We start from the raw sequence: 14,611 nt of genomic DNA on the forward strand, positions 1-14,611 counted from the left end.
GTGCTGCATGCAGGTGCACAGCATTTGAAAAGCCACTTTTTTCCTGCTTTTTCAACCTCAGCTGTGCTGCATAGCAAACACAGAACCGTTTCGGTGTCTGCTGCTCTTCAGAGCTACCGGTTCTATAGAGCCAGGCAGAACCGGTAGCATCCCACCCCTGAATCTAACCAACACCACCAAAAAACCAGTCGTTCAGCAAAAACAAGCCAAATTTTAAAAGAGAAAAATTAAAAGGTGCGAAAAAGAGAAAAACAAAAAGCAGCTGAACCAGAAAAGCCGGACAGCTGTCAAACCTTCCCGCAAATCTAAAGGATGAAGAGAATCCAGGGAGTAGAATAATTCTTCAACAAATTCCAACAATTAAGAGCTCTTTTAGGCTGGTCTGAATGAGCTGAGACCGAGTGAAGAACTGGGGACCATTGCCAGGGGAGGGGGGATGTCCTCAGAATTCAACTCGGTCTGTAGAGAAACAAGGCTAGAGACTACCCAGCCTGGATTCTCCCTTTGATTCAATTAACCAGATAAATGGCTTGCCTTAGAAGTTGTGGGTGCCTCCATCACTGGAGGTTTTTAAGAAGAGACTGGGAAGCCACTTGTTTGAAATAATATAGGGTCTTCTGCTTGAGGAGGGGATTGGGCTGGAAGACCTCTAAGGTCCCCTCCAGCTGTATTGATTATTATGATTATTGAAACAAATGATACATACATTTTTCTATGTAATAGGTCAAAAGGCAAGTGATCAAAGAACACAAGACATTGATTACATGTCAGAAAAATAGAAAACATTATTCCACATAACATTCCACAAGTGGCATATTTATGGGTTACATTTCTGCTTCTCAGCTGGGATTGTTATTTTTCTTAAAACTTAAAATTGTATTCATGGACTTTCAGAATACACCCTCTATTGTATAGTGATGAAAAAACAAGTTCTCCCATACCAAAAGAAATGGCCTGGACTAAGAAAAAAAATCGTTGGATTTTTTTTTTTTAAAAAAAAAGGCCTAGACTGTCATGCTAAAAATGCCAAATATCACCTTTAAAATGCTAAAAATGAAGCCTAAAATTCTAGATGACCTATCACTTATTCCTCAGGAAGAGGAGGAATAGTACTAAATAGTATTAAAACTATTTCTTACAACATGATTTTATTACTCTGCTCTTTGTGCAGAGTAATTTCTAATTCTCTAATTGGCCTTACTCTCTCAGCTACGGCTTGTTCCACTGTTTTATTTTTTTACCTAAGGAAAGCCCTAAACTAAGGATGAGGAGAAGCTTTAAAGGCAAAACAGATCCCCTTTTAAAACAGAAGATGATTCCTATTTAGAATGTGTATGTGTACTGTATCTAGTAAGCAGCAGTAAACACACATACACAAATATAACTGGAAAAATTAGTTCTCCAAAATATAGAATAATCAGTCTTTCCCAATATTCTTTTGCTCAAATGACCCCCGCCCTGTCCCCTCATGCTTGCTTGGCAGAGATCATTTCACATGTTTGTATATTAATGTGTGGGTCTCAGAAAATCCCATGTGGGTTTTCTTGTATAATGAATTAGTTTAGGAATTTAAAGTCTGTTCCCCATAGTTCTTTCCTTTGACAAATTCTGAAGAACATTTGTCTTGGGTAAGCATATTGCTTAATACTTTATAATGCAGGTTTCTAATAAACACAGAAGTCTTGTGGACTTTGGAGTATGAATAAGTAAATAATCTGTTTTGTTGATCCAGAGTTGAAAAACCTTCCCAAGGACAGTAATTGGTGTCAGTGATTAAGAGCCCCAACTATACAGTGTGGATCTTGACATTCTGAAATACTGATATGCGCTGTTTTAGCTATACAATTTTTGTCCTGTTATGGACAAATTGTGTTCTCCAGAAAGGTAAGTTATTCAAGGAGAAGTAAAGGTTGTAAATTTTTTGCAGGGCAAATGGTTTTGTTAGTACTTTTTAGGAAAAGTAGAGAAAAATATCAATCATTTTAAATTAAGTCTTGTAAAACAAGAATATGTCATGAGAAAATTGTGATTGACCATATTTGTATCTAAATCAGATAATAGAATAGTTCTTTATATTGCAGCTCATATCCATTGGCTAAATAATTGTGGTTAGATGCTCAATTATGTCTATTCAGTTTATGTGCTGAAATGCAATACATTATGGTACTTGATAGCCCTTTCTGAATTTTGCAATAGTTACAGAACTCACAGGAACCTCACCATTAAGGATGGATGTGTACATTTGTTGTGGCCTCTAAAATAACCTTTATCTTATTTTAAAATTTTGAGTTCTATATTCCACTTTAACAGATGCAATAATTGCTTATGGCAAGTATGTGTAGGTTTATCATTAAATTATTGGTAAACAATCGGGTTAGATGAAAATGAAATACAGACGGTATATTATGTTGTAAGTAACAGAAAGACTTTGTTGAAGATTCTCATCAGTTCTCATCAACAATCATCAACTGATTTTTATTAATTATTAATAATTCAGTTATTGGCTGAAATTGAGAAAGCTATTTTAGTTAGAAGGTTTTGAAAGACCAACAAATTATTATGTAATTTGTTGCACTTACATCTAGTTGCTGACAGGGAAAACTGGTTGCAAAATTTTTCACATGCCAAAATTATTTGGCTGGGTTTTGGAACCAATTTTGTACTTTGACCAGGCAAGCATACACATTATATTCTAATCTCCAGTTACAAACCTGTACATTTGAAGAAGTCAGTAAAGTTTGCAAAAATTTATTGCAAAATAACTTTTGCTAAGCGTTAAAAAGCTTCAAGTAGTCACCAATATTTTTGTTTTGTTTCCCAGTTGAACACATTACAATGGAATTGTTATTTTTATAACAGCTATCCACTGAAGGATATTACTAGAATCCATGATTGAGGGCAGCACTTAATATTTTATCTGAGGACAAGTGCCACAGTTGGTGGGACAATAATACACAGTGTGAAGTGGTATGTCACACGTGGTCAAGGGCCAGGATTTCTTTGTGTGTGTGTGTGTAGAGTGGTTTGTTTTTTCTTTTCCTATTCAATTTTTGAATAATTGTTTTGGAATATATAGGAAAACCAGATACTGCTTTTAAACAATAATGTTGGGCTGTGGTGTGCAGCTTGGAGCTATCTAACAGATTGACATTTCTCATGGGGTTCCTTGTTTGATCCCTACCACAGCACTTGTTGTGTGCAAGTATGAAGTCATTGTAAAAGTGCTGGGGAAAAGTCTGAGTAATAAGACAGCTTTCATGGTCATGGTCAAATATACTTTATATCTTAAGAACAGTAGGCAGGCAAATGTATAATTATAATGGTATGTGAGAAAGGCCTTGGGAGGCTAGACAAAAAGATCATGCAAAGGGAATAGTCAGGTAAGAGACAGATTAGCCCATAGCTAGATAATACAAAAGGCAAGCGGCTCAGAAAAGATCCTTCCTAGTTTCTCTTGCTGAAAAAGAGACAGGAAGGATTATATTTTCCTACAGGTAGTCCTTGACTTACAACCATTTGTTTAATGACTGTTCTAAGTTACCACAACACTGAAAAAGTGACATACTTCTGGTCCTTGCACTTAGGACTATTGCAGCATCCCTATAGCCACATCATCAAAATTCAGGCACTTGGCAACTAGTATGTATTTATAATGGCTGTAGCATCCCAGGATCATCTGATTGTCTTTTGTGACCTTCCCAGCAGCCCTGTTATGATAAACAAACTCAGTGGGGGAAGGCTGGTTCACTTAACAACCACATGACTATTTAATACCTGCAGGGATTCACCTAGCAACCATGGAAAAAAGATCATAAAATTGGATGCATCTCACAATAATGACTTTGCTCAGCAATGGAAATTCTGGTCCCAATTGTGGTCATAAGTTGAGGATTCCCTGTACTTACAAGTTTCTGCCAATATAGCCAATTATAATAAAGTAGATTCAGTTGATCTGGTTGTTTTTTCTAACTGATTTATCCTGTAGTGCCAACATCAATCGTGCAATCTCCCTTTCTCTCATCTACAACTAGACGCAAGAACAGTTTTTCCCCAAACGCCATCACTCTTCTAAACAAATAACTCCCTCAACACTGTCCAACTATTTACAAAGTCTGCAGTACTATTACTATTAACTTTCTCATCACTCCTTATCACCCATCCCCTCCCACTTATGATTGTATGACTGTAACTTTGTTGCTTGTATCCTTACAAACTATATTGACTGTTTCCTAGTATGATTTGATTGCTTATTGTACCCTATGGCCATTATTAAGTGTTGTACCTTATGATTCTTGACTCTTGATGAATGTATCTTTTCTTTTATGTACACTGAGAGCATTTGCACCAAGACAAATTCCTTGTGTGTTCAATCACACTTGGCCAATAAAGAATTCTATTCTATTCTATTCTATTCTATTCTATTCTATTCTATTCTATTCTATTCTATTCTATTCCATTCCATTCCATTCCATTCCATTCTCTTCTATCTGACCATTCCCTTGGCTGTGTCTCTTTGCCCAACCTCCAAGGCCTTTCCCACACACCAACACAGCTGTTGATTCAATTAGCTCTGAGTCATGCTAAAGGAGAAAGCTCCATTACTATTCCTGACTTGCAATCTTCTCCTTTCCAAAACAATTGGGGAAGAAAATCTGCACTATAAAGGAAAAAGGAAAGTGGTTTCACAGAAAGAATGCATAACCAATATTGAAATGGTTCCAGACCTTGAAATTAATGAAAATTAAGTTTTACATAATAATTACATTCATTGATTTCAATGTGGGTGCCAAATAGTCTAACTGAAAAAAATTTTTTTTTGGGAAAGGAGGGAATCCGTTACTATGAAACGATGTTTCTTTCTGATACATAGAAGGACTTACAAACAGTTCTATAAATGAGAATGGAAAGTGGCCATTGGATCTACATTTTGCAGAAAATGAATTACTGACAGGCAAGAATTTTTACTCCCACTGAAATGGCAGAGCTTATCAGTGCAGAAAAAGATCCTTAACTTATTCCATTAATAGAAATTAAGTTCTTCTCTCTGCAAAACTTTATATAATTGAAATTTACAACCTCCTTTTTGCAATCTGCATTGCTCTTTCAGTATCCCAGCAGATGCAAGTTGCATATGATGACTTGGTCAATCTACTTACTGAGCCAGGTAAGATACAAACTCAATTACCCTGTAATATATTAAAAAATGAATTTTAAGAAGGGCACTAAACCTTATAAGAGATCATCTGTGTATGCTTTTTTAAAAAAATTGAGCAAGTAAACAATAAAATATCTCAAACTCAGCAATCTCAAACTTAGATTATCATATATACATACACATAGTGTATATCATGGATATATATATATATATATATATATATATATATATATATATATATATATATGGATCTTTGGTTATTCGGGTTTTCTCCCGCGTAAGATTCAAAGTATCTAGGCAATGGCGAGGTCCCACTCGCCATCTTCAGGCTGGTGCTTCGGCTTAGTGCCAGTGCAAGCAGTGTGTGACCGAGCTGCCATCTCTCTCTATATACAAGTGGAGTAAAAAAAAAAAACACAAGAGGCTAACGACCCAGGAGATGACAGCACAAGATCCAGGATATACAACAAAAGGCCATTACACAGCCCATTATACCAACATATATATCAAGAGGCTGCAGCACAGCCAACCAGCCCAGCACACCATCCCCACCACTTGTATATATACTAAGCCGAAAGCACCAGCCTGAAGATGGCGAGTGGGACCTCGCCCGAATGCCTAGATACTTGAATCTTAGCGGGAAAACCGAATAACCAAAGATCCACATACAAATACCCATAAGAACCTCAGAAAACATATATATATATATATATATATATATATATATATATATATATATATATATATATATATATATATATATATATATATATATATATAAATAATTTGTTTTCTGAGGTTCTCAGGTATTTGTATGTGGATCTTTGGTTATTCGGGTTTTCTCCCACGTAAGATTGGAAGTTTCTAAGGCAACGTTTCGATGAAGTCTCATTCATCATCTTCAGGCTTCTGTCTTCAGCTCTGTGCTTCTCAGAGTGATGTGAGCTTGCAGCTGCTTCTTCCTTTTAACTGCTAGTGGGGGTGTGACTTGATTGGTTGGGGGCTTGGCTGTGTTCTGATTGGGTGGGGTGTGTTCTCATTGGTTGGGGGTTTGGCTGTGTTCTGATTGGTTGGGGGTTGGCCATGTTCTGATTGGCTGGAGGTGTGTTCTGTTTAGGTGGGGGCTTGGTTGTGCTCAGGTTGGTCTTAGTTACTGGGGGATTTGAGCTGGTGAGCTGTGATCTTGCTGTTTGGCATTCTGCACAAACAGAAAAATATCCACCATCCTAAGAAACCCTAAAGAAAAAATCGAGTTAGAAAACCAAGGTAGTATGTAATTTGTTGCACTTACATCTAGTTGCTGACAGGGAAAACTGGTTGCAAAATTTTTCACATGCCAAAATTATTTGGCTGGGTTTTGGAACCAATTTTGTACTTTGACCAGGCAAGCATACACATTATATTCTAATCTCCAGTTACAAACCTGTACATTTGAAGCAGTCAGTAAAGTTTGTAAAAATTTATTGCAAAATAACTTTTGCTAAGCGTTAAAAAGCTTCAAGTAGTCACCAATATTTTTGTTTTGTTTCCCAGTTGAACACATTACAATGGAATTGTTATTTTTATAACAGCTATCCACTGAAGGATATTACTAGAATCCATGATTGAGGGCAGCACTTAATATTTTATCTGAGGACAAGTGCCACAGTTGGTGGGACAATAATACACAGTGTGAAGTGGTATGTCACACGTGGTCAAGGGCCAGGATTTCTTTGTGTGTGTGTGTAGAGTGGTTTGTTTTTTTCTTTTCCTATTCAATTTTTGAATAATTGTTTTGGAATATATAGGAAACCAGATATTGCTTTTAAACAATAATGTTGGGCTGTGGTGTGCAGCTTGGAGCTATCTAACAGATTGACATTTCTCATGGGGTTCCTTGTTTGATCCCTACCACAGCACTTGTTGTGTGCAAGTATGAAGTCATTGTAAAAGTGCTGGGGAAAAGTCTGAGTAATAAGACAGCTTTCATGGTCATGGTCAAATATACTTTATATCTTAAGAACAGTAGGCAGGCAAATGTATAATTATAATGGTATGTGAGAAAGGCCTTGGGAGGCTAGACAAAAGATCATGCAAAGGGAATAGTCAGGTAAGAGACAGATTAGCCCATAGCTAGATAATACAAAAGGCAAGCGGCTCAGAAAAGATCCTTCCTAGTTTCTCTTGCTGAAAAGAGACAGGAAGGATTATATTTTCCTACAGGTAGTCCTTGACTTACAACCATTTGTTTAATGACTGTTCTAAGTTACCACAACACTGAAAAAGTGACATACTTCTGGTCCTTGCACTTAGGACTATTGCAGCATCCCTATAGCCACATCATCAAAATTCAGGCACTTGGCAACTAGTATGTATTTATAATGGCTGTAGCATCCCAGGATCATCTGATTGTCTTTTGTGACCTTCCCAGCAGCCCTGTTATGATAAACAAACTCAGTGGGGGAAGGCTGGTTCACTTAACAACCACATGACTATTTAATACCTGCAGGGATTCACCTAGCAACCATGGAAAAAAGATCATAAAATTGGATGCATCTCACAATAATGACTTTGCTCAGCAATGGAAATTCTGGTCCCAATTGTGGTCATAAGTTGAGGATTCCCTGTACTTACAAGTTTCTGCCAATATAGCCAATTATAATAAAGTAGATTCAGTTGATCTGGTTGTTTTTTCTAACTGATTTATCCTGTAGTGCCAACATCAATCGTGCAATCTCCCTTTCTCTCATCTACAACTAGACGCAAGAACAGTTTTTCCCCAAACGCCATCACTCTTCTAAACAAATAACTCCCTCAACACTGTCCAACTATTTACAAAGTCTGCAGTACTATTACTATTAACTTTCTCATCACTCCTTATCACCCATCCCCTCCCACTTATGATTGTATGACTGTAACTTTGTTGCTTGTATCCTTACAAACTATATTGACTGTTTCCTAGTATGATTTGATTGCTTATTGTACCCTATGGCCATTATTAAGTGTTGTACCTTATGATTCTTGACTCTTGATGAATGTATCTTTTCTTTTATGTACACTGAGAGCATTTGCACCAAGACAAATTCCTTGTGTGTTCAATCACACTTGGCCAATAAAGAATTCTATTCTATTCTATTCTATTCCATTCCATTCCATTCCATTCCATTCCATTCCATTCCATTCCATTCCATTCTCTTCTATCTGACCATTCCCTTGGCTGTGTCTCTTTGCCCAACCTCCAAGGCCTTTCCCACACACCAACACAGCTGTTGATTCAATTAGCTCTGAGTCATGCTAAAGGAGAAAGCTCCATTACTATTCCTGACTTGCAATCTTCTCCTTTCCAAAACAATTGGGGAAGAAAATCTGCACTATAAAGGAAAAAGGAAAGTGGTTTCACAGAAAGAATGCATAACCAATATTGAAATGGTTCCAGACCTTGAAATTAATGAAAATTAAGTTTTACATAATAATTACATTCATTGATTTCAATGTGGGTGCCAAATAGTCTAACTGAAAAAAAATTTTTTGGGGAAAGGAGGGAATCCGTTACTATGAAACGATGTTTCTTTCTGATACATAGAAGGACTTACAAACAGTTCTATAAATGAGAATGGAAAGTGGCCATTGGATCTACATTTTGCAGAAAATGAATTACTGACAGGCAAGAATTTTTACTCCCACTGAAATGGCAGAGCTTATCAGTGCAGAAAAGATCCTTAACTTATTCCATTAATAGAAATTAAGTTCTTCTCTCTGCAAAACTTTATATAATTGAAATTTACAACCTCCTTTTTGCAATCTGCATTGCTCTTTCAGTATCCCAGCAGATGCAAGTTGCATATGATGACTTGGTCAATCTACTTACTGAGCCAGGTAAGATACAAACTCAATTACCCTGTAATATATTAAAAAATGAATTTTAAGAAGGGCACTAAACCTTATAAGAGATCATCTGTGTATGCTTTTTTAAAAAAATTGAGCAAGTAAACAATAAAATATCTCAAACTCAGCAATCTGAAACTTAGATTATCATATATACATACACATAGTGTATATCATGGATATATATATATATATATATATATATATATATATATATATATATATATATATATATATATATATATATATATATATATATATATATATATATAATATGGATCTTTGGCTATTCGGATTTTCTCCCGCGTAAGATTCAAAGTATCTAGGCAACGTTTCGATGAAGTCTCATTCATCATCTTCAGGCTTGCTTCTTCGGCTCTGTGCTTCTCAGAGTGATGTGAGCTTTCAGCTGCTTCTTCCTTCTAACTGCCAGTGGGGGTGTGACTTGACTGGGTGGGGGCTTGGCTGCATTCCGATTGGGTGGGGGTGTGTTCTCATTGGTTGGAGGCTTGGCTGTGTTCTGATTGGTTGGGGGGCTGGCCGTGTTCTGATTGGCTGGAGGCGTGCTTTGTTCAGGTGGGGGCTTGGCCGTGCTCAGGCTAGTCCCAGCTGCTGGGGGATTTGAGCTGGTGAGCTGGGATCTTGCTGTTTGGCTTTGAGTTCGTGGTCGTGCCACATCTTCATGGTGGGTGTCAGTTCGCTTCATGTATGGCTCGGGGGGGGGGTTTGAAGTGGGTAGTGATGCAGCTGCAGTGCGGCTTCTGGTCTGTGGTCGTGTCTCATCTTCTGTGTGGGTGTGAGTCTGATTTTTACGTGGAAGTGTGGTGGTGGTATCTTGTGTGGCCCTCGTGGGTGTGGGTCTGGTGTCATTCATCATGTTGGGTACCACAAAACAGACAGAAGATATTAGAAACACCAATCAAGCAGAACACAGCAAACTCCAAGACCAATAAACACAGACCAAGACTCCCAACCAATCAGGATGAAGAAAAAACCATTCTGGCACAGCAGTAGGCTAGCCCCAAATTTAAAACTCAAACGACTGTGAAAGTCTGACTCACAGATGAACCCAATACAGAAGCCTGATGATGGCAGATGAGATTCTGCCGAAACGTTGCTACAACTTTAAAAGCACAACTACAATGATGTGGGAAAATACCCGAACAAAGCTGAATACCATACATGTAAGTACCCACGAAAACTTAAGAATATATATATATATATATATATATATATATATATATATATATATATATATATATATATATATACACACACACACACACACACACACACACATATACATATACATATACATACACATACACATACACATACACATATACGTATACATACAAACTCAAGGTGGCAAACATATCTGATACTCCTGCCTCCTATCAGATGTGTTGGCCTAAGAAAGAATAACTGGCACAAAGTCATCCAACTGTCATTCATGCCAAAGGCAGGTCTAGAACTCACAGTTTTCTGTTTTCTAGGTTATCATTGTAACTACTATATCAAACTGGATTTCCATTCACTGGAGGACTTTACAATTGGAATCCCAATTATTGACAGAATTCCACTAAATTTAAATCCAGTCCAATATGTTATATATTTTCAGTATGTGAAGAGCATATCTTTACAGTATAAGTTACGATATTATTGTTTCATGCTAATAAAATGGCAATGGGCTATATGAGTATTGTAGATTTCTTAGAAAGTGCAATATTTTTTCTTTATCTAGGAACTCTTGATGACATCAACTTTGTATATTGTCAGTTAAGAAAAATAGTCTTGTTATATCTTATGAAAATGTCCTAACTCTTCAATGTTTCAATTTTCACAAATGTGATTAATTATATTAATTCAATGTTATTAATTAGTTAAGAATTTATTTTTTTAAAATACTTTAAAACAATAAAATAAACCTTGATTTTAGAAAAATGTGCAGAGCCAAACATATATTATACCTGGCAATATTAATTCAGAAAGAAGTATATTTACACACACACACACACTCATGAAGAATAACTATAATCTGTGACTTTGTTAACCCGAGATTCCTGGAATAGAAACTAATTCTGTAACTGAACTATGGTTTCTCTTCAAAAAAATATGTCCTAATACCAGACAGAATTCATAACAGAAATGGACAAAAAATGGGGAGTGGTAAATAGAAATTATAATTTATTACTTAATAAATGCTGGATAAAGTGGGAGATCAGAAGTATTAGAAATGGAGAGTTTCTGGAAAAATCCACTTTTTGAGATATGATAGATTATTGTATCATAAGTTTGGAGTATTTTAAAACCAAAAATTTAGAGACATAATGGCACAGAAGATATATATGTTGCTTGCAATAGAAAGAGGAAATCACTCTACTTCATGATCAGGCTGGATTGGAATTAATTTATTAAGATGATTTTTAATAACAAGATATTTTTAATATTGTTTTTAGTACGGTTTCATAACTTTGCGGGAATTTTCTTACGGTTGTTAGTATTTATTACTGTTTATAATGAAATAAAATATATCTTTGTCTAATAATGATAATTAAGATATTATTTGGCTATACTCTATACTACTATAGGAGCAGTAACAGTCACAGAATATAATATAGAATCCAATGATAAATAGGAGAAAGTCTTTTGAAATTGGCCTTCAGAGTAAAAAAAAAATCATTCTGTTCATACTTTTGTATAGTACAATTATACCCAGGACTGACTTGTTAGTCAGTCTAATATATCCTTTTATTAAATATTTTACTTGTAGAGATTCCAACAACTTGTGGTCCTCCACCTGCTATTGGTAACGCAATGCTTCTAAGCAATGGTAGACAGGAATTTTTATCAGGTGAATCTGTGATATATCAGTGCTACAGGCTGTACGAAATGGAGGGCACTCCAATTGCGATGTGTGAGAATGGTCATTGGAGAGGTGTTCCAAGATGTGTTCGTAAGTATACAGTTAACTGATAAATCCTGTTGTGATGACAAAATATCCTTCGAAGAAAAAGGATAACCCTAAACATAACTCAAAAGCATAAAAATTGCCATTTTCTCTTATATTCTTTCTGCCCTGCAAAGAAGCATGCTTTAGATAGGGTTTTTTCTATGGCAACACCAATACCTTAGAATTCTCTTCCCCAGTCAATATAGCCAGCCTCATTTTTATTATCCTTAAGACACTTTTTTATACCTTAGTGTACTTTATGTTTTAAAACATATTTTTATATTTCTCCCATAGTTGTCATGCCCATTTTGCTACCACACCTTAATATGCCATATATTCTTAATGCATTTTCTATTTTTTAAAATAATATTACGAGTAGTAGATTTTATTTATTTATTTGATTTATATTGCCACCTATTCACCCATGGCAACTCAAGACGGCTTACACAATGTAAAATCATATTTAAAACAAAAAATAAAAATAAAAACAATAAGAGCTAACAAAAAGAATCAAATAAATTAGTAAAGTACAATAGAACAAAATTTGGGAAAACGAAAAACAAAACAAAACAAAAATCAACTCCCACCCCTCCACCCCGACAACAGCGGGTCACACTAGCCATTTGATGGGTTCCATCCCTCTCTGGGTTCCCCAGGCCTGTTGGCAAAACCAGGTCTTCAGTGCCTTTTGGAATAGTATTAATGAGGGGGCCATTCTAATTTCTGGGGGAATGATGTTCCAGACATATGGAGCCACCACAGAGAAGGCCCTTCTTCTTGGTCCCACCAGGTGTATTTCCCTCATGGGTGGGACCCGCAGCATTCCCTGCCTCCTCCCTCTAATGGGTCGGGTAGATGTCACTGGCAAGAGATGCTTTTATATATATAATAGAATAGAGTGCTTTTGATGCTTGTAATGCTTTAAGATAAATTTGGGATATATTTTATTATTTGTTTTTAATTTTCTGGATCTATTGTTTATTTCTTTTGTTCTATTTGGCAATAACTGCAGGATTGCTTATTGGGTGCATGCATTATATGTACACACATACAAATGTGCAAATAAATAAAAGTTCAAAATTGGGGCATAGTTACAATAATCACCATTCTATAGTGTAAATGGATATATTTATTTGCAGCAGGTTATATAGTAATTTTTACTCAATGGATAAGTTTCTTCAGAAGATCAGAGTCTAAGACCATTATAATCAGTATCCAAAATCTAAGACTACCACAAGTATCTAATTGTTAGGAACAGCAATTCTATTAGTCTGATGAAATCAACATGTTTGATATGATTATTAGCCCCTTCAATTTATCTGTGTTATACCTAAAAGTTCACTACCATCCATAATTTAACATAAGACATAAAAAAACCAAAAATTATTCAACACTATTTTTAGCATGCTATATGAATCTAATATACAAGTACATTTATTTATTCTTCAGAAACCTGCAGAGCTAATCAAGTTGGCATGGACCGTAACAATATTCAACTGAGGGGGCTTACTAAGTCAACTTCTATGAGAGCATCTGATTATTGGATGGAGTTTGAGTGTAAACCAGGATTTCGTAAGCATCCATTATCATCACCATTTATGAAACGATGTGTAAAGGGACCATGGGTGTATCCCAGATGTGTATAATAGAGTTAAATATTTCCTAATTCATCTATACAAAATTCACACATATTCTCATAACTTTCTCCTTGTATGGTGGCATGTAATTGCCTGAGTTTAAGGTACTTTTAAAAATCAGAAATAAATAATACAGGGGCAAATTGTGTTGATTCTTATACTGCTTGCTGACATTTCTTGCTATTGGTGATTATTTGTGACCTCTTTGGTCTTTAGAATGCTCAGAAGTGAAACTTAAGTGATGTGTTATTATCTGCTCATAAGTACAAGTACTATTCAGGTTTCCCATTTTATCATAATTCCCCATCCCTTCTTAATAACTAATGATTTATTATGTTGTGTACCATCTGGAAATCTCATCTAAGGGAGGAATTACAGTATATTACTCTGCCAATCCATCTTTCAACTGTAGACCATTGTAAAAATCCTAGTACATAGAAACTGCTGTTCTCAGAACATATGCTGTGGCATTTCAGGTTCCCATAGAAAACTGCAGGATGTTTTAAAGGGAAACACAGTGATATTCAACTTCTGTAGTGCACAAACTGTTAATCGAGAATCACCATTTTTCCTTGAAAATTTAAAATATCCCACAGCACTCCTTTGTGAATTCATTGTTTCTGTTAAGCTCATAGTTTTAGTATTTAGTATTTATTTGATTTGTCAATCACTTACAAGATACAGGTATAAGAATAAATATAGTTTTGAATACATGAGATAGATACTTATAAGAAAAATAAAAAACAATAGGACAGGGATGGTAGGCACAATTGGTGCGCTTATGCACGCCCCCTAGAGGCCTCTTAGGAAGGGGGTGAGGTCCCACAGTTCGTTCCCAAACTGTGCCATGATGCTCCAAGGTATCAAAGCCAGTTCATGAATTGAAGGGCACTGTGAAAACTACTGAGACACTATGAGCACCATGAACCAAGAATGTTTGGGGCCTACACACTGTCCCCAAGATTGGTTTAGTCTTGCCAGCTCATCAATTTCATCTGTAGT

At 36.0% G+C, this 14,611-nt stretch overlaps 1 protein-coding gene across 2 annotated transcripts; it reads left to right on the forward strand.

The window, feature by feature from the left end:
• Positions 1–1,792: 1,792 nt before the first annotated feature.
• Positions 1,793–13,752, forward strand: CFHR2 (complement factor H related 2). Of its 2 annotated transcripts, none has more exons than XM_087960827.1 (4): positions 1,793–1,884; positions 5,108–5,164; positions 11,793–11,975; positions 13,422–13,752. In XM_087960827.1, the coding sequence occupies exons 1-4, from the start codon at positions 1,824–1,826 to the stop codon at positions 13,616–13,618; spliced, it is 498 nt and encodes a 165-aa protein (XP_087816953.1). In that variant the 5' UTR covers positions 1,793–1,823; the 3' UTR covers positions 13,619–13,752. The 2 variants fall into 2 exon arrangements, with proteins under 2 accessions (XP_087816953.1, XP_087816952.1); XM_087960826.1 differs by lacking the exon at positions 5,108–5,164 and adding an exon at positions 8,954–9,010.
• The last annotated feature ends 859 nt before the right edge of the window (positions 13,753–14,611 follow it).

Source organism: Notechis scutatus, chromosome 3 (assembly GCF_049901735.1).
Source record: "Notechis scutatus isolate UNSWTSFEM ecotype Mainland chromosome 3, rNotScu1.2, whole genome shotgun sequence".
Classification (NCBI taxonomy): domain Eukaryota; kingdom Metazoa; phylum Chordata; class Lepidosauria; order Squamata; family Elapidae; genus Notechis; species Notechis scutatus.